At 46.4% G+C, this 19,358-nt stretch overlaps 1 protein-coding gene across 1 annotated transcript; it reads right to left on the reverse strand.

Moving 5' to 3' along the window:
* Positions 1-1,486: 1,486 nt before the first annotated feature.
* Positions 1,487-9,143, reverse strand: setd7 (SET domain containing 7, histone lysine methyltransferase). Its single transcript, XM_056287056.1, has 8 exons — positions 8,989-9,143; positions 7,863-7,992; positions 7,265-7,466; positions 5,396-5,585; positions 4,433-4,514; positions 4,177-4,294; positions 3,443-3,600; positions 1,487-2,843 (listed from the first exon to the last, which is right to left on the reverse strand). The coding sequence occupies exons 1-8, from the start codon at positions 9,026-9,028 to the stop codon at positions 2,651-2,653; spliced, it is 1,113 nt and encodes a 370-aa protein (XP_056143031.1). The 5' UTR covers positions 9,029-9,143; the 3' UTR covers positions 1,487-2,650.
* Between the last annotated feature and the right edge of the window lie 10,215 nt (positions 9,144-19,358).

The raw sequence follows: 19,358 nt of genomic DNA on the forward strand, positions 1-19,358 counted from the left end.
ACATACACCCTTCTACCACTTCGTTTCTCCATCACACAAATTGGTGTTTTATGCACTGGCCAGACACCATGTATTAGATTTTAAGCAAGAATTTCAAAATGTTTAGAAGAATATATACTTTTCATTCATGGCCATTACATTTGTATCTTTCTTTAGCTATTTTTTAACAGGTTCTTGCACATTTTTGGCAGGGCCCTCCTCTAGCAATAGTCTTTTAACTTGGGCTACTGAGCACTCAGACATGAGCATCACTCTCAAACCCTTCAGTTCTTCAGGAGGCAAGGTGACTTTTTTTTTTAATCATTGTACATGGATGGGACCCTCCTTGCTTGTGGATAATATTGACCAGGGACACTTTCTTCTTTTCAAAGCCATTGTATTCTCATCGGTTGCCTATGTTTTTGACAGGCTTTAAGTATTGTAAAATGTTTTCAAAATTTTTTTCAGTGATAGAAACTGCAAACCGAGTTTGGAAGTTTATACCTCGCCTTTGCACAGCTATTGGGTTGCTGTTTGGCGTCCCCTGTTTTTCTGTATATAACCTAGCATCATTTCTCAGTGCATCGTCTTTTCATTTATTCAAGTGTAACGTTCCTCCAAATCAGGAATCAGGAACACTGTCATTTCATGTACTTGTGTGCATGAAACAATATATCGTTTTCCCCAGTCCACAGCAGTGCCACACAAAGACAAAAACACATATCCAAAAACTACAAGAACACACATATCCAAGCTAACACATATATATCCAAACTAAACAAGAAATCACTGTCCAAGGGAACGAATGCCAGCCAGGTGACTATCGGAACTGCCGGTCTGCGTGGGCTCTCAAACGGCCCTCGGTGTTTCCTCTTCGGGCACAGCTCCGGGCAGGGGCCGTGGTCCCACCGGACTAAGCAGACCAGTCTCTCTCAGCTGATCCAACGCCAGCTCCCCCTGCCGGACACCCTAGACACACCTCACCGGGGGCACGCCACACGACACCACCAAAAACACCAGTCAACACCAGGCGAGGCCGCCGCCGGACCGCCCTCGGTGTTATCGTAACTGCCGGTCTGCATAGGCTAGCAGTTAGCTTAGCCTGCCCCGCTTCCTCTCAGACCGCCCTCGGTGTTACCTCCTCGGGCGCAGCTCCGGGCAGGGCCGTGGTGCCTTGGCCCACAGGGTGCTGCAGTCCAAGCTCTCTCAGCCATCAAACGAAGAGTTTGTGACAAAGACACTGCATGGACGGTATTGGATGAGGCCGCCGCAAACGTTAATTTGCGCCACCATTTTCCCCACACCGGTACTGGGTGAGACCGCTGCAAACGTGAATTCGCGCCGCCATCTTCCCCACACCGGAAGCGGAAGTGAAATCATAATGACTATGTTTACATACCAATGGCCACTAAACCTGACAATACTGTACAGTAAGTATTATAAATTGTATCAATACAGCCACTGCTTGGGTATAAAGTATTAAAAAAAAATATATACATCATCTGTTTGGCTTTGTTTTATTTCTTCTCAGCAAAAAGAAAGCATGAATAAAGACATTCTGAATAAGTCGAGTTAAAAGTTTGACAGCGATAGTTTACACATAAAAGAGCTAGTATTCAATCATTTAATGGACAACAATAGCTATGCTTTATGGTTTATTTAAAATTGGGCTTTATTTTGTGGTATCGCCGCTACAGTCTCATTAGATTAGAAGGCTAACGTCTCCCTTTAGGCTTCTTAGAAACAGCAAGCTGCAAAATATTTTCTCTTCAACTCCTGTCATTTACAAAGCACTAACATGTTGAGATAGTCATAATGAGATCAACAGCTTATCAAACAATACAGACATGTCAGGCCATGGGCCTGAAAAGTTGTACATGCTGCAATTATTTTTCCTTTTAAATGAAATAAATAGACCAATGATGGGGTGAACTGTACTGGCTGAAGTCAGTACGTCTACAGGTTTTAATAGATAAATATTTTATTTTACAAACGTGATATACTAGCATTGTTAAACACCTTAAGGGGAGAAGAATGTTAATTAGTTAGTGACAGCTGCTGCCTGAAAACAGTGTGCATGGTGAGGTGAGGACAGTGGAAATACACTAGTTATGTCTTCCAGCTGTATGAAGTTATGTCTTCCAGCTATATCCTAAATCTGAAGCACCAAACATGGCAGTGGAGGCTGTCGTTCACATCAGAGGATGATGTGCTGAGGAATACAGAGGAGATAAAATCCGCAGTCATCGACATGTTAACCAATTCAACCTGGGGCTGGATACACACCACTGTTTTTAAGCAGAAATGTCTTCCTAAACATCTACTTTTATCTTAAATTGAAACGAGAAGGATTTACATAAAGGCTGCATTTGCAAAAAAAATGTAAAAAAAAAAAGAAAAAAAGAAAAAACTCGTAAGAATTTCACCCAAAAAACATCTTACGAATTGCTTAAAGCCTTCCTTTAACAGTTCTGGTGTTTCTGCGGCACTGTGTGAGTAATTATAATGTGTGACGTTCACAAGCATCATTCTATCAATAAACCATACGAAGCATAGTTACTTCTCCAATATGTATGGGGCAGTTTGCAGCTCCAAGTGCCCCTGAGTGATCACGAGAGAGCAGTGCAGGCACAGGTGTATTTTATTGTCCAGGAGGCATCGATTCTAGCCCTCACTGGCCAATGGGAGCGGCCTGTCTCTGCTGAAATAACTCCAGCTCCTGTTTGTACCAAGCAGGGGCCTCGGGGCCATTGTTCCCCGCACACTCATGATCATAACCATACGCAACCGTCAGCTCTTCATCCTTCTGCACTGCTTTCAATGTCCGGATGCACTTGATTGGCCCAAATCGAGGGTGTACAAATCTGTGCAGACCAACAGAGAAAAAGAACAGATCACTATACATACACATACTATTTATACAATGTTGACATTCTGTTGACTTAAACTTTTGAGAGAGAAGCTCATTTTTGGGGTTCCCCCTCCCCCCTTTTTCTCTCCAATTGTATCCTGCCAATTCTCCCGAGCATCCCGGTCGCTGTTCCACTCCCTCTGCTGATCCGGGGAGGGCTGCAGACTACCATATGCCTTCTCTGATACATGTGGAGTCACCAGCCACTTCTTTTCACCTGACAGTGAAGCGTTTCACCAGGGGGGTGTAGCCGTGGGATGATCACGCTATTCCCCCCAGTTCCCCCTCCCTCCTGAACAGGCGCCCCATCTGACCAGAGGAGACGCCAGTGCAGCGACCAGGACATGCACCCACATCTGGCTGCCCACCCACAGACATGGCCAACTGTGTCTGTAGGGACACCCGACCAAGCCGGAGGCAACATGGGGATTCGAACGAAGACCGCCACGCCACCCGGATGCCAGAGAAGCTCATTTTATTTTATCTATACCCTTATGAAGCAAATGCATCTTCCCTGCTAAACTCTGTACCAGTCTTGTGTTTTGTACTCACGGGTCATATTTGCAGTTGGGGGTGAACGAGTGGTTGGCCTTATGACCCAGAGAGGCACAGTAGTTAACCATTTGGTCAAACGGCTGAGGGACATCAATCACCGTGTCTTCATCCAAAGAGATAGTATTCCCATTCAATGCCCAGTCTCTGCTATCCACCTAGGATGGTAAGATGGTGACATCAAAAACCGAATAATGTAGTTAGGGCCAGTGCAGGAAAAAAAAATTCTAACAGTGGTAAAAACAACCAAAGGTGGGTAAAAGGGAAGATGGATTCAAGTATTTGCTAGTCCCTAAATGCAGCTTTTTTTTTTAAATTTTGAGACACTTTATTGATCCCCATAGGGAAATTACGCTCTGCATTTAACCCATCCTAGCCGTGTAGCTAGGAGCAGTGGGCAGCCACTGTGCAGCACCCGGGGACCAACTCCAGTTTGTCTTGCCATGCCTCGGTCAGGGGCACAGACAAGAGTATAAACCCTAACATGTATGTCTTTTTGATGGTGAGGGAAACCGGAGCACCCGGAGAAAACCCACTGCAGACATGGGGAGAACATGCAAACTCCACACAAGAGGACAACCTGGGATGATCCCCAAGGTTGGACAACCCCAGGGTTCGAACCCAGGACTTTCTTGATGTGAGGCAACAGTGCTAACCACTGGGTCACCGTGCCGCCCGCACGACAACAACAATGTACATGGCAACATGTACACACACATTTATATGCATTATACCTCTGAGTGAGTGATGCGTACTCCATTGTAAAAAGCCATCACGGTATTTGGCTCAGCATCGGTCTTTGCAAACAGGCCCTGTCCTGCTCCTTTGATCAGAGAGTCTGCCACAAACACCCTGATACATAGGAACAAAAGTAGAAATCACATTATCTAAAAGAATATGCCTGTAGTCGGTTAATGTTTTGGTTGGGTTACATGTGAGAATGCCACTAAAATTATCACAAGCTAGCAGAGGTGTGTAAGCCTAACCTACTTCTGGCTCTCATAAGGGTCCGGTAGCAGAGCATGGGTGGCAATACAGGTAGAGGTGGACTTGTCATGTGAGAACACAGGACCTATAATGATAATTATAATAAGTATAGCTTATTATGAGCATTTCCATTACCATACTTGTGACGGCCATCGTCTCACCTCGTCACACAAAGCAGGGGTTTCATTTATGAAATCTGTTCTGACACACTCATGGATTTATCCATTTATTTATTTTTGCCGTCAGCTTTGTCTTAATTTTGTAACTCTTTCCTCTTGCCATCTATTTTCTTTTGTATTTTTTTCTCCCCAATTGTATCCGGCCAATTACCCTACTCTCCCGAGCCGTCCCGGTCGCTGCTCCACCCCCTCTGCCAGTCCGGGGAGGGCTGCAGACTACCACATGCCTCCTCTGATACATGTGGAGTCGCCAGCCACTTCTTTTCACCTGACAGTGAGGAGTTTCACCAGGGGGATGTAGCGCATGGGAGGATCACGCCATTCCCCCCAGTTCCCCCTCCCCCCCGAATAGGTGCCACGACTGACCAGAGGAGGCGCTAGTGCAGCGACCAGGACACATACCCACAGCCGGCTTCCCACCCACAGACATGGCCAATTGTGTCTGTAGGGGACGCCTGACCAAGCCAGCAGTAACACGGGGATTCGATCTGGCGATTCCTGTGTTGGTAGGCAATGGAATAGACCACAATGCCATCTGGACGCCCCCCCCTTGCCATATATTTTTTACCTCTTGCAGCTATCAATCACCAAGACTTGCAAAAATATCTAAATCCAGGAGTTACCCAGGCTCTCCCTCTTCTCCATGAGATAAATGTGAGAGCGAAAATGAAAATGAATGTAAGGACATTTAATAAATGAAGCCCCAGGATCATGCAGCCCTCATAACCAAAGATGAGTCATTTTTTAAACCCCTTTGCAACACAACAGGTGCAGTGACATGTCTTACTGTCAGGTGCGACTCCGAAGCGCAGCCTGTCCTTCTCTGTGGAGACCAGGGTGGCCAGACGTGCCTCAATCAGCTCTCCCTCGACGAAGCTTCCATAAAGAGCTGTGCATCCATCAGGGTAGATGTACGCTACCGAACTACCAGTCATCTCGCCGTCGTGGTTCATCTCCCCATACACACATCCCTGGTCCTAGATGTACCAATGTACACAAAAACACAACAAAGAAACCACAAAGGTCATTTCTTAACACGTGTAAATAAACACAATAACGCACACACACACAAGACAGTAGAAGAATGGTTACAATACTTGGGAATTAGGCACAGTCTTCAAACCTTTGTGTTATTTACAGATATCTGAATACATGAATCAATTTATCATAAGAGTCAGTGTAAATAATACCTGCACACAGGGTTGATGTTTCATTACAAATTTCAGTCTGGCAAAGAATGGCTGATGTTTGGATCCCTAATTCGGGCCTTTGGTTTAAGGGCCGTTTCCTATTCTTATGTGGACGCTCCACTCTGCGGACTCCAAAGCTGGAGCTGTGAATGGTTATACATGGCGCCCTGCAACATGCACTATTCTGGCAATAATCACACAAAATAAAGACACAGACCTCTTTTGTGATACTACATAGAGATTCTGCCTCTCTTAACTCTAACTTAATGCACATTTTTACTTCCTCCTCCAACAAATCCAGCTCTTACAGTCTCATAGTTTTAAACTAATCAGTACCCCAATAAACACAAAAGTAATCAAATTGTTTCTTGCAGGGTTGTTTATCAGGTTTCGTTTTTTTTTTTTTTTGGACCCCTCTCCCAATTGTACTTGGCCAACTAACCCACTCTTCCAAGCTGTCCCGGTCACTGCTCCACCCCCTCTGCTGATCTGGGGAGGGCTGCAGACTACCACACGCCTCCTCCGATAGATGTGGAGTCGCCAGCCGCTTCTTTTCAAGGAGTTTCGCCAGGGGGATGTAGCATGTGGGAGGATCACACTATTCCCCCCAGTCCCCCCCGCCCTCAGAACAGGCGCCACGACTGACCAGAGGAGGCGCTAGTGCAGCGACCAGGACACATACCCAACATCTGGCTTCCCACCCACAGACATGGCCAATTGTGTCTGTAGGGACGCCCGACCAAGGTGGAGGTAACACGGGGATTTGAACTGGCGATCCCAGTATGGGCAATGGAATAGACCGCTATGCTATCCGGACGCCGTCTGTCACCTTTTTATGAGCAGCACTGCAGACAAGCCTAGAGTAAGAACAGCATACGTGGAAAGTTTACAAAGTTAACTTAATTTTTGAAATAACATAATTGTTTCAGTGTCTTCTTTTGTGCAAAAACACTAGATAACTGGAGTCATATCAAATTAATTATTGCCAGGATAAAACTAAAATTTGATGACCAGTTGTCCAGAAAAAAAAAAACTGACATGCAGGTGAATGGTTGTTAATGTAAAGGCAACAACTCCGCAGAAAGGCAGTATAACGAAAGCCCGATTTTTCCTTCATATCAATGGAAAGAGAGCAAATCATCGCCACACAAGGGAACACATACAGGTCAAGTCTGAGTAGGAACAATTCAGTTGTGTTTGTTAATCTGCAGAAGACCCATACAACCTACTAAAACACAGTCTGGGCCAAGCCCTGACTGAGCATCAGTTCAGTGTCCTGATATATTTCATCCACTTTAGTGTCTTTTCTTATGGCATCAAATGCCAAGTCAATGCTGTGGATATGCATACAGTGCCCCTCTCCTAAGAAATATTTGTTGTTTTTTTTTTGTAACTTGGCTTGGTAACTTCACAACTTCCTGTGTCACACAATAGTGTTGACGTTGTGTTACATGGCTGTGACTCACAGGGTGGTAAATCCAGCATTCCCCACAGCGGCTGTTGTCTTTATACTGGCCCTTGAACACCAGGCGGCTCTGTCCATCAAACTCCTGAGCAGGCCCATTCAGCTCTCCATCCACATAGGTCCCGTGGAGCACACCCCCATCCTCATACGTGTATATCCCTTGTCCCTGCAGAGCATCGTCCACGAAAAAGCCCTCCAAAGTACTGCATGCAAAACAACAGAGGGGGAAAAAGAGAAAAACTAAGTTTTAATCATCTATACAACATAAATACTAAGTCACAGATTCTCCTTTAACAGTCTCTCATTACCCAATTCACACCAGCTCGTGTAGGGACGTGCACAAACCTATTAAAATAATTAAACGGGAGCTGTAGGCCTGATAAGGACTGGAAGGAAAACATTGCAGTGTTTGCGTTAAGAATCAGGGGAATGGGATGAATCAAGAGGAGACTGGGGGGGGGGGCACAAAACCAAAACATTTGCATGATATGTGGGGGGAGGGGCAGCAGTAAATGAATGAAAGGAAGAAAGCTACACTCTGGGGAGAGAGACGGGTGGGAGGATGATCAAGCGATTCTGTTTATTCACTCCGGCGTTACCTTCCGTCGAAGAAGAAGAACTTGCCCTTGCCATTCTTCTCCCCCTGGGTGAAGTGTCCTTCGAAGCGATCGCTGGAGGAATAGGTCACTGTGCAGAACCCGTGAGGCAGACCATCTTCATCCAATGGACCTTAGTGCACACACACACACACACACACACACTGGAGCTGTAACATACTGTGTTAAGTTTCTCCATTAGCTGTGCGATCTGTACACATCAGCGCGCTAATATGACGCCAGTAAGCCTGCTTCATGCCTCGGTCACGCCCGTCCTGCTTCGGACCACGTTTTCCTGGTAGACGCGCACGCCACCTATGGGCGGTCCATTGTAACGACAAGACAATTTTAACGAGGCACGAATATATATGCACAGGGCTTATTTGCACGCTCGCTTCTTTCCCAGCGAAACGTCAGCCCACCCGTTTTACAGCGGCCCCCTCCCGTCTTTCCCGTCGTCGCTCATTTAATTAAACTCTTGAACAAACCCGCAGCCATGCAGGGAGTGTCCTACAAAGCCACGCGGCAGGAGTTAAAAACCCCGTGTTCGCATATAAATCTCGCCTTTGTGTCAAACGTTGGCTCGGAAGTGACTCGGTTCCCCGTCGTTGTTCCCACACGTGTGCCGGCTTGTCTCACGGTACCGAAAGCAGCTATATAGCCGTCCCGCCGTCTGGGGCTTCGTCTCGCACCCGGTTAAAAAATGTCAAAACTGTTGCAAACACCGTCACGCGCCTGGGCTCCGTCTGTAACTTTAACGCCCCTTCTCGGCGCAAAGACCCCGAGCACACGTCCCAGCGGACCGGTTCCGTTTTTAACATCGCATTTGGGCTCCCGTCGTGTTGGCGACACCCGAAACCCAACTCTGGTCTCCATTCGCCGGGCGGACCGCGGAGCGCCGCGCTCTCGTCATCAGGTCTCCTCCGGAAATAAAGCGCCGGGCGTCTGCGAGGCACGCGCGACGTATGGGCCCCACGTGGAGGAGGAGGAAAGAAAAAAGAAGAAGAAGAAAATGACGTCCCGCTAAAACATTTCGGTTTACGGAAAGACGACAACCCGATCTGATTTGAACGGGCTAGGCCCGCACGCCGCGAGGCGAACCCGAGCTATTTTCGTTACAGCGGTCTACCTTCCACCACTTCCTCTATGTCTTCGTCGTCGCTGTCCATAGTTGTTAAAGCCCCCTTTCAAGACGAGACTGCCGGGTGACAGGCGTGGACGCCGAGGTGAATGAAGCGCTCACTTCAGGCTCTGATCTCATCACTGTGTATGTTTTGAGCGCTACCAACCCCCCAAAGGCGGATTAGGAAAAAAATGGGCCCCGGAGGACGGATGTGTAAAAGCCCCCCCCTTCCCCCCCTCCCCTCTGGCTGGGTAGGTACACTGATTTGCAGCCAGCAGCAGCACGATAACTAAATTCCAGGTGTGGTAAAATAAATTCACTTGTGCCTCCACAGTATCTCCAGCATACGTACACACAATTAACGCCAACAGCATATTAACCAAGACATACCTTCACCTGCAGTCAGTGGCGGATCTAGAGATTTTTTTCCTGGGGGTGGCAAAGGGGTGGCATGAGGTTCAAGGAGGGGGGGCAATGGACATTATTCTAAACGTATTATTATTCAAAACTCGGATTTCATCGAATGTATTTTGTTCTCTACTGTTTGAGATGAGTTTGGTGCGGGTCTCATTGACCTACACCATGCATGTACATAAAATATACTTTGAAAACATATTATCTGATTTATAAATGGGGTGGCAACAGGGGTGGCAAGACTATGTCCCAGAGGTGGCAGCTGCCACCCCTGTTGCCACCCCGTAGATCCGCTCCTGCCTGCAGTTTCACCCAGTTTTTCAGTAGGACTTTTCGGGCTCTGTTATTGACATGAATGACTAAGCCCTTTTGATGCAAAGATTATAAGAGCGATTTCATTCAGAGGCGCTGGGTTTCGGGCCCCCTGAGCCCTTGAACCTGGGCCCAGTAGGTCCATTCAGCAATCCACTCATGCCAACCCCGATATCATTCATACATCGGCCATCATTCTCATCATGTCGTCGAGCTTACTCAGCTGCAACACAACACATTCGTTCATTCATTCATTATCCAAACCGCTTATCCTTACTCAGGGTCGCGGGGATGCTGGAGCCTAACCCAGCAGTCATTGGGCGACAGGAGGGGAGACACCCTGGACAGGCCGCCAGGCCATCACAGAGCTGACACACACAAATTCATTTCATTTAAGAGTTGGCAGATCTAAGTATATCCTTGATTTTGTCAAGTATATAATACAAGTGACTAGATCTTATTGTCAATCATCGCCACAATTTGCAAACTCTGAGCCACAAGAAGACCAGAATCGGGCTTCACTTGAACGAAAGGCCACGAGGCCCAGTTATACAAGATGGCAGCCTCATGGTCCTCAATAGCTGTGGCAATTTTTATATATCTCTTCAAAATTCACCCTCGATACAAATAGCCAGATGAAGGCTATTCAGTGACGTGGCTCATCTGATAGTACCCTTCTTATGTTGAACCGTTGAGACTCTGAGCTCATTGAAACGTGGAAGTAGTACTAGAGTTCACTGGCTTTGCAATAACGGGCAGAATTTAGAAATCAGATCACAGTATCAAAATAATAATGCTGTTGAACTAAAATAGTACAATGGAAACGTCGTTTGTGGTAACTGGAGTCAGTATGCAAGAGGAACAACAGAGGAAAGATTACTGACAATGTGTGTAGTGGTATTTGGTACAGAGAAAAACCATCATTATCTCTCTTTATAAACGTCTATAGTTTCTTTAGCCTTTGACATCTCCCATTTTGGGCAGCCTGCATGACAGCGCTTGTTGAGGTGTACCTTTATTATAACCTCCCAAAAGAGATGTGTGTAAAGGTTGCAGAAGCAACAAGCTTGCAAGAAACCAATGCTACATGTTATCCAGAACCATAGCAGATGAGTGCCTTTATCTGTTGACTGCGGGGTCTTCTGTCTGCTACTACTACTACTACTTTCGGCTGCTCCCGTTAGGGGTTGCCACAGCGGATCATCTGTTTCCATTTTTTCCTGTCCTCTGCATCTTCCTCTGACACACTAGCCACCTGCATGTCCTCCCTCACCACATCCATAAACCTATTTTGGTCTCATCCATCCACAAAACATTTTCAATAGCCTTCTGGCTTGTCCATGCGATCTTTAGCAAACTGCAGACAGGCAGCAATGTTCTTTTTGGAGAGCAGTGGCTTTCTCCTTGCAGCTCTGCCATGCACACCATTGTTGTTCAATGTTCTCCTGATGGTGGACTTATGAACATTAACCAATGTGAGAGAGGCCTTTAGTTGCTTAGAAGTTACCCTGGGCTCCTTTGTGACCTGGACGACTATTACACACCCTGCTCTCGGAGTGATCTTTGATGGTCCACCACTCCTGGGGAGGGTAACAATGGTCTTGAATTTCCTCCATTTGTACACAAGCTGTCTGACTGTGGATTGGTGGAGTCCAAACTCTTTAGAGATGGTTTTCTAACCTTTTCCAGCCTGATGAGTGTAACCAGGTTAAAATTAATGTTTTTATTTTATTTTGTTTGAGTATGAAATATCACCAAATCCTGTCCGTGTGCTGTTATTTGTGTTTACTACATTTTATTTTATGTCATTATTTACTTTTATGTATGTTTTACAACGACCGTCATATACGTGTACTGTCGCTTTAAGAGAGAGGTCTTGTGGGTACACGGAAGAGGGAACGCGGGAGAGGCCATTTTTGTTTTGTGGGAGGAGTCTCAAGTAGCGATCGAGCCGAGCCACACGTGTTTCTTACCGTAGGACAGTTTTGCTGGTTGAGGAGAACGTAACCTTGAGTATCCCTGTAAGAAGATACTGCAAGCTGTGGGATAAAATACTTGTTTATCCTTTCTTACATCGGAGTCCCGTGGACGGTTTCTCCCTCTAACGCGCACGAGTGAAGTCCGGGTAGTGGTTGAACTTCGACCCCCACGTCCGTAAGAAACACCGCTCCCGCTGGAGGACTGGACGTTTGTCGAAGGGTTTGAAACCAAAATAAATGGCAAGGTGGGCCAAATAGAGTCCTGTGTGTCCCCCCTCCTTCCTTGATCATGATGATGATGATGATGAGAGACTGAGGGCCCCCCACAACACCTGGGGCCCCACCCAACTAGAACACAACGCAGAGCTAATGATGAGAGTGACGGGCATGCAGCAGGCTGACCAGCATAGAACAGCATAGGACTGCCCCCGTTACATTGGTGCCGTGACCCTCCTGGATCCTGAGAGTGACATCAGTTGCTCGCCGCGGGAGGCTGCTGTCGTCATCAAGCCCCAGACGTCCTCAGGTATTTCTATAGACTACGCTCTGTGGACTGGAGTTGAGCTGTGTGGACACTGGACAGTCATAGCTGTGGTTACCATGGACTGGGCTTGTGAACAGGACATTTGTATATACTGAAGGAAGAAAAACACACGAAAAAAAAAAGGAAAAAAGGTTAATGTTGATGTGATTGAAGGACTCGTGTGAATAATCTATTGATCTAAACTACTGGATATGTGCATATGTGATTAATCTATTGGTGAATTTGTTGATTGTGTGTGATTGTTTCAATCTCTTAGTGATTTCTAGATTCAATTATTTAAATGAATTGAGCTTTTCACTTTTTTATTTTATTTTTTATTTTATTTGAGTGTTAGAGGTAGGAACATGGCAGAGGGTGGTTCGTACGTAGGTGGGGGTAACATTGCTGATCAGGATCTTTTGGATCGCCAGTGTGCTATGGAGAGGGGGTACCAGTTAGATGTGGGTGGGGGTTTACGGCTAGGTGTAGGTAGGAGTTTCGGGCAGCTCTTAGAGGGCGGGGAACCAGACACCAGAGCACCAGGACCTAGAGACCCGACCACATTTGGCACTCCTCAGTTCACCTCCACACGCTACGTAGAACGGGCCAGGCCAGGTATCAGCGAAGGGGCTGTGCTAGGTAACAGCGAGCAGCCAGTGGGTGAGTTAGCCATGCTCATTACTCGGTTAGCAGAGAAGATAGGAGAGTCAATCACTGCTAAGCTGCAGGAAACACAAATGCTTAGAAACACACACACAGACAGTGCTAGGTCTGCTGAACAGCGTTTGGAGACAGCTCCTAGTGTTAGAGTAGTAATGCAGACAGACGCTAGGGAGCCTCCTATTTTCAGGGGCGATAGCTCTGATAAGTTTACAGTTCATGAGTGGGAGAACCTTATGACTTTGTATTTGAGGAAGCGAGCCATTCCAGTTAGTGAGCAGTCACATGAGATTCTAGCTAAGCTTATGGGGAAAGCAGGGGACGTGGTGAGGATAAAGCTGCGCAACACATCTGTCGACCACATAGCGAACCCCCACATTATTTTTGATGTACTGAAGCAACACTTTAGTGACCTCACATACTCGAGCATGCCCCTGGCAGACTTTTACAGTACGCTGCCCAAGCCAGGTGAGGACGCTATGGAGTATTGGATTAGGCTTAATAAAACAGTGGAGGTGGCTGACGAATGCTTGAAGTGGCAGGGCCGTAGTATTGAAGAGCCAAGCCACGAGGTAAGCATGATTTATCAAACACTGTCCAGATCAGTCTCTTGCCAATGTTTTTAAGTTCAAGTCCGCAGGGAAATGGTCTGCTAGCGAGATCCAGGAGAGGCTTGATGAGCACATGCTGGAGAGGAAGTCCCGTGTTGCTGCAGGTGGACAACGTGAAGCAGGCGCGGTAGAGCATAGGTTCCATTCACAGGTTCATGTCCCTGTAGTCGACATGGCTCCCGACTTGAACACGACCGTGCCGGTGGTGCCATCTCCCGTCCCGGCTCATGCGTCATCTCCTATACCATTTTGTGCAAGGTCTCCTACACCGTCTCCCGCACCGTCTCCCGCACCTGTCTCACGCACACAAGTAGAGAGCGATGGTCGGGTTAGGACACACACAGGGAGGGTGGTGAGGTCAGTGAACAGGTTAATAGTCCTGTGTGTCCCCCCTCCTTCCTTGATCATGATGATGATGATGATGATGATGAGAGACTGAGGGCCCCCCACAACACCTGGGGCCCCACCCAACTAGAACACAACGCAGAGCTAATGATGAGAGTGACGGGCATGCAGCAGGCTGACCAGCATAGAACAGCATAGGGCTGCCCCCGTTACATGAGCATCAACAACACTTTTTCTGAGGTCCTCCGAAATCTCCTTTGTTCTTGCCATGATACACTTCCACAAACATGTGTTGCGAAGATCAGACTTTGATAGATCCCTGCTCTTTATATAAAATAGGGCGCCCACTCACACCTGATTGTCATCTCGTTGGTTGAAAACGCTTGACTCTAATTTCACCTTCAAACTGACTGCTAATCTCAGAGGTTCACATACATTTGCCACTCACAGATATGTAATATTGGATCATTTTCTCAATAAATAAATGACCAAGTATAATATTTTTTGTCTCATTTGTTTAATTTGGTGCTCTTTATCTACTTTTAAGACTTGTGTGAAAATTTGATGAGGTTTTAGGTCATATTTATGCAGAAATATAGAAATTCTTAAGGGTTCACAAACTTTCAAGTACCACTGTAGGTGGTCTCACAACCATCTTGTAAACCTTCCCTTTAACTCTGGATGGTACCCTTCTGTCACAAATCACTCCTGACACTCTTCTCCACCCACTCCACCCTACCTGCACTCTCTTCACCTTTCTCTTCACTCCCTCCCTCCGTTACTTTGGACAGTTGACCCCAAGTATTTAAACTCATACGCCTTCATCACCGCTACTCCTTGCGTCCTCACCATTCCTCTGTCCTCCCTCTCATTCATGCATATGTATTTCATCTTGCTCCTACTGACTTTCATTCCTCTTCTCTCCAGTGCATACCTCCACCTCTCCAGGCTCTCCTCAACCTGCACCCTACTTGCGCTACAGATCACAATGTCATCCGCAAACATCATCGTCCACGGAGACTCCTGCCTGATCTGTCTGCCTTGTGAGCTAAACATCTCAGATATGACATGTCATCTTCAGGAGGGACACATGAGCCAATCCAGGCTCACATTTAAATGATATGTAAATGACATTAGTTCTTATCTTCCTTTTAGTGTAGGGATCAAAGTTTAGGCAGACCTCTAACACAGTAAAGAAGAAATTGTAAGGTCGTCCGAGTCGCGTAATGGTCTTCTATTCCATTACCTATGTACCATCACTGGGATCGCCGGATTAAATCCCCATGTTACCCCTGGCTTGGTCTCCCTACAGACACAACTGGCCATGTCTGTGGATGGGAAGCCGGATGTGGGTATGTGTCGTGGTCGCTGCACTAGTGTCTCCTCTGGTCGGTCGCCTCTTCTTTAGCCTTCCTCTTTTCCTCTACCCTGGCAGCCCCATATTCAGCATCCTTCTCCCAATATACCCAGCATCTCTCCTCCACACATGTCCAAGCCATCTCAATCTTGCCTCTCTTGCTTTGTCTCCAAGCTGTCCAACCTGAGCAGTCCCTCTAATATGCTTGTCCCTAATCCTGTCCTTCTCCGTCACTCCCATTGAAAATCTTAGCATCTTCAACTCTGCCACCTCCAGCTCCATCTGCTGTCTTTTCATCGGTGCCACTGTCTCCAAACCATATAACCACTGTGCGACCTTAACTATACAGGTAAAATTGAGAGATAATAATCGTGTTTTTGAGATTCAAATAAGAAGGGATCATGCAACACTACTGTTATCCTCTCTCAGCCTACCTGGCCAGTTAGGTTGCATGGTCAGGAATGGGTCACAACAGGGCCCTGAGGACATAGGAGAATGTTTTAGGCACAGTAAGAAGCCAAACGCCAATGTCATTTCCTGATGTTACATCACATCTTTCATATCACAAAGATAAATTTTAAAAATGTCATGACATAACGGGGGTGGCACAGTGGTTAGCATGGTCACCTCGTAGCAAGAAGGTCTAGGGTTCAAACCCCGGGGTTGTCCAACATTGGGGGTCATCCCAGGTCATCCTCTGTGTGGAGTTTGCATGTTCTTCCCGTGTCTGCATGGGTTTCCTCTGGGTGTGCCGATTTCCTCCCACAGTCCAAAGACATGTAGGCCAGGTGAATTGGCCGTACTTAATTGTCCCTAGGTGTGAATGTGTGTTGGCCCTGTGATGGACTGGCGGCCTGTCCAGGGTGTCTCCCCGCCTGCTGCCCAATGACTGGTGGGATAGGCTCCAGCATCCCGCAACTCGTATTCGGATAAGCGGCATGGATAATGGAATGGAATAACAGAACGGTTTACTCTGTGTGTGTGTGTGTGTGTGTGTGTGTGTGTGTGTGTGAGTGTGAGTGTTTGTGCATTTTGTTTTGATGTGTTTGTGTGTGTTATGGCCCCTATACTGACATGACAAGCCAGTCAGAAACTGTGTATAGTTTCACGCATTAGTCCTGCTAGTGCTCTGGACTTGTGGCACATTATTTTGTGAAGTGGTGTCAGCTGGAGGAAGAATTATTCTACGCTGTATTGACATGCAGTCGATATATCAGCTCCGCTAATTTTATCGGCTGCTTTTCAAAAAAGTCGCTTCAACTATGAACATTTACCTGGCTTGTAGCGGGAGGGATATATTTTCAGGGTAATGGTATGTGGTGTGCTAGGCCTAATAGAAGTTAGCTGTTAACACAGAATAAATAATGAGCTTTGCATCTGGTAAAAAGTGAAAATAAAAAAGTAAGGAAATGATCAAATAGGATGATATGCATCAACGTAAAATTGATCAGAATAAAACCAACAGAGCCCATAATTGATCAAAAGCAGATTATCAGTCAATAAATCAATAAAAGTAGTAAGGGATTACCCTTAGGCGAAAGCAAAGTTAAAAAAAATATTAATTAAGATTGCGCATATGTAGACCTACACTCACCGGCCACTTTATTAGGCACACCTGTCCAACTGCTCGTTAACGCAAATTTCTAATCAGCCAATCACATGGCAGCAACTCAATGCATTTAGGCATGTAGACATGGTCAAGACGATCTGCTGCAGTTCAAACCGAGCATCAGAATGGGGAAGAAAGGTGATTTAAGTGACTTTGAACGTGGCATGGTTGTTGGTGCCAGACAGACTGGTCTGAGTATTTCACAAACTGCTGATCTACTGGGATTTTCATGCACAACCATCTCTAGGGTTTACAGAGAATGGTCCAAAAAAGAGAAAATATCCAGTGAGCGGCAGTTCTGTGGGCGAAAATGCCTTGTTGATGCCAGAGGTCAGAGGAGAATGGCCAGACTGGTTCGAGCTGATAGAAAGGCAACAGTAAGTCAAATAACCACTCATTACAACCGAGGTATGCAGAAGAGCATCTCTGAACGCACAACACGTCAAACCTTGAGGCAGATGGGCTACAGCAGCAGAAGACCACACCGGGTGCCACTCCTGTCAGCTAAGGACAGGAAACTGAGGCTACAGTTCGCACAGGCTCACCAAAATTGGACAATAGAAGATTGGAAAAACGTTGCCTGGTCTGATGAGTCTCGATTTCTGCTGCGACATTCGGATGGTAGGGTCAGAATTTGGCATCAACAACATGAAAGCATGGATCCATACTGCCTTGTATCAACGGTTCAGGCTGGTGGTGGTGTAATGGTGTGGGGGATATTTTCTTGGCACACTTTGGGCCCCTTAGTACCAATTGAGCATCGTGTCAATGCCACAGCCTACCTGAGTATTGTTGCTGACCATGTCCATCCCTTTATGACCACAGTGTTCCCATCTTCTGATGGCTACTTCCAGCAGGATAACGCGCCATGTCATAAAGCTCGAATCATCTCAGACTGGTTTCTTGAACATGACAATGAGTTCACTGTACTCAAATGGCCTCCACAGTCACCAGATCTCAATCCAATAGAGCACCTTTGGGATGTGGTGGACCGGGAGATTCGCATCATGGATGTGCAGCCGACAAATCTGCAGCAACTGCGTGATGCTATCATGTCAATATGGACCAAACTCTCTGAGGAATGTTTCCAGTACCTTGTTGAATCTATGCCACGAAGGATTAAGGCAGTTCTGAAGGCAAAAGGGGGTCCAACCCGGTACTAGCAAGGTGTACCTAATAAAGTGGCCAGTGAGTGTATATGTGGAGCATCAAGTACCTAATCTCAAAAATTTTGGACTGTTTCAAAAATTAGTTCATCATTTTCTAGCTTGCTTGGACCCAAGTGTAAATGGCTCAAGCTAGCCGACAAACATAAAAAAAACCCCAAAAAACAAAACTGTCTTTGCATCACATTATACACATTGGCCGTATCACCAACAATGACGAGACGGCCTACAGAGACGAGACTGAGCACCTCACATCATGGTGTACTACCAACAATGTTGTCCTTAATGTGCAGAAGACATAGGAGCTGATTGTGGACTTCAGGAGGTCTAGAAGCTGCAGCTACTCCCCCATTCACATCAGTGGGGTGGAAGTGGAGCATGTTTCCAGCTTTAAATTCCTTGGAGTCCCCATCAGCGAGGACCTTTCGTGGACATTAAACACCCAGGCCCTTGTGAAAAAGGCCCAACAACGCCTACATTTTCCGAGGAGGCTGAGGAGCGCCCGTCTACCCCCCAAAATTCTCACCAACTTCCACCACTGCACCATAGAGAGCGTCCTGACCATCTGCATCTCAGTGTGGTACGGCAACTGCACCTCAGTAGACCAGAAAGCTCTGCAGCGGGTCGTCAAGGCGGCCCAGCATAACACCGGTACCCAGCTCCCAGCCATAAAATACATGTATCACAAACGCTGCCTTCGAAGGGGTCTGAGCATCAGCAGAGATCCCACCCACCCCAACCATGGACTGTTCTGCCCCCTGCGCTCTGGGAGGCGCTACAGGAGCCTCAGAGCCCGCACTACCAGGCTCAAAAACAGCTTCTTTCCACAAGCTGTTGCCCACCTGAACCTGGCTACCCACTGAATGTCTGTAGATATTTTAAATATTTTGTACTCCAGCTCTCTTTTAACTTATTTTTAGCTTTTGGTCTTCATGTGTGTATACCTTATATTTGCTGTGTTTGTCTGTGTCTGTCTTGCACTGTTTGGTGAAGCCACAGCCCTCATTTCATTTTTAACATGTGCCTGCACATTGTTTTTAATGACAATAAATTGAATTGAATTGAATTGAATTAAATATCTCACAACACCTTTATTTCAATTTTTTTTTTGGAGCTAGGACCACAAATCAGATTGTTTTTCTTTCTTTCTTTCTTTCTTTCTTTCTTTCTTTCTTTCTTTCTTTCTTTCTTTCTTTCTTTCTTTCTTTCTTTCTTTCTTTCTTTCTTTTTACAAATGGCTCAACTCCCTTGTGCAGTTTTCTCTTCCAGGAGTCACTGATCTTTCTACAACGTGAGTAAATGCCGTTTCCCACAACGTAGCCGTGACATACAGCGGTACGGCTCTGAGCGCCCTCTACCGGCCATATTATGTAACGACATAACCCAAACAGTACCACGGC

Source organism: Lampris incognitus, chromosome 1 (genome assembly GCF_029633865.1).
Source record: "Lampris incognitus isolate fLamInc1 chromosome 1, fLamInc1.hap2, whole genome shotgun sequence".
Classification (NCBI taxonomy): domain Eukaryota; kingdom Metazoa; phylum Chordata; class Actinopteri; order Lampriformes; family Lampridae; genus Lampris; species Lampris incognitus.

What these genes read in the sequence shown, in the direction of transcription:
- setd7 (XM_056287056.1), bottom strand. Translation starts at nt 9,028, where the DNA reads ATGGACAGCGACGACGAAGACATAGAGGAAGTGGTGGAAG. An exon ending in AATGCTGGATTTACCACCCT is followed by an intron (nt 5,586 to 7,264) that starts GTGAGTCACAGC and finishes TGGTACATCTAG; the next exon opens with GACCAGGGATGTGTGTATGG. An exon ending in TACGCATCACTCACTCAGAG is followed by an intron (nt 3,601 to 4,176) that starts GTATAATGCATA and finishes TTACCATCCTAG; the next exon opens with GTGGATAGCAGAGACTGGGC.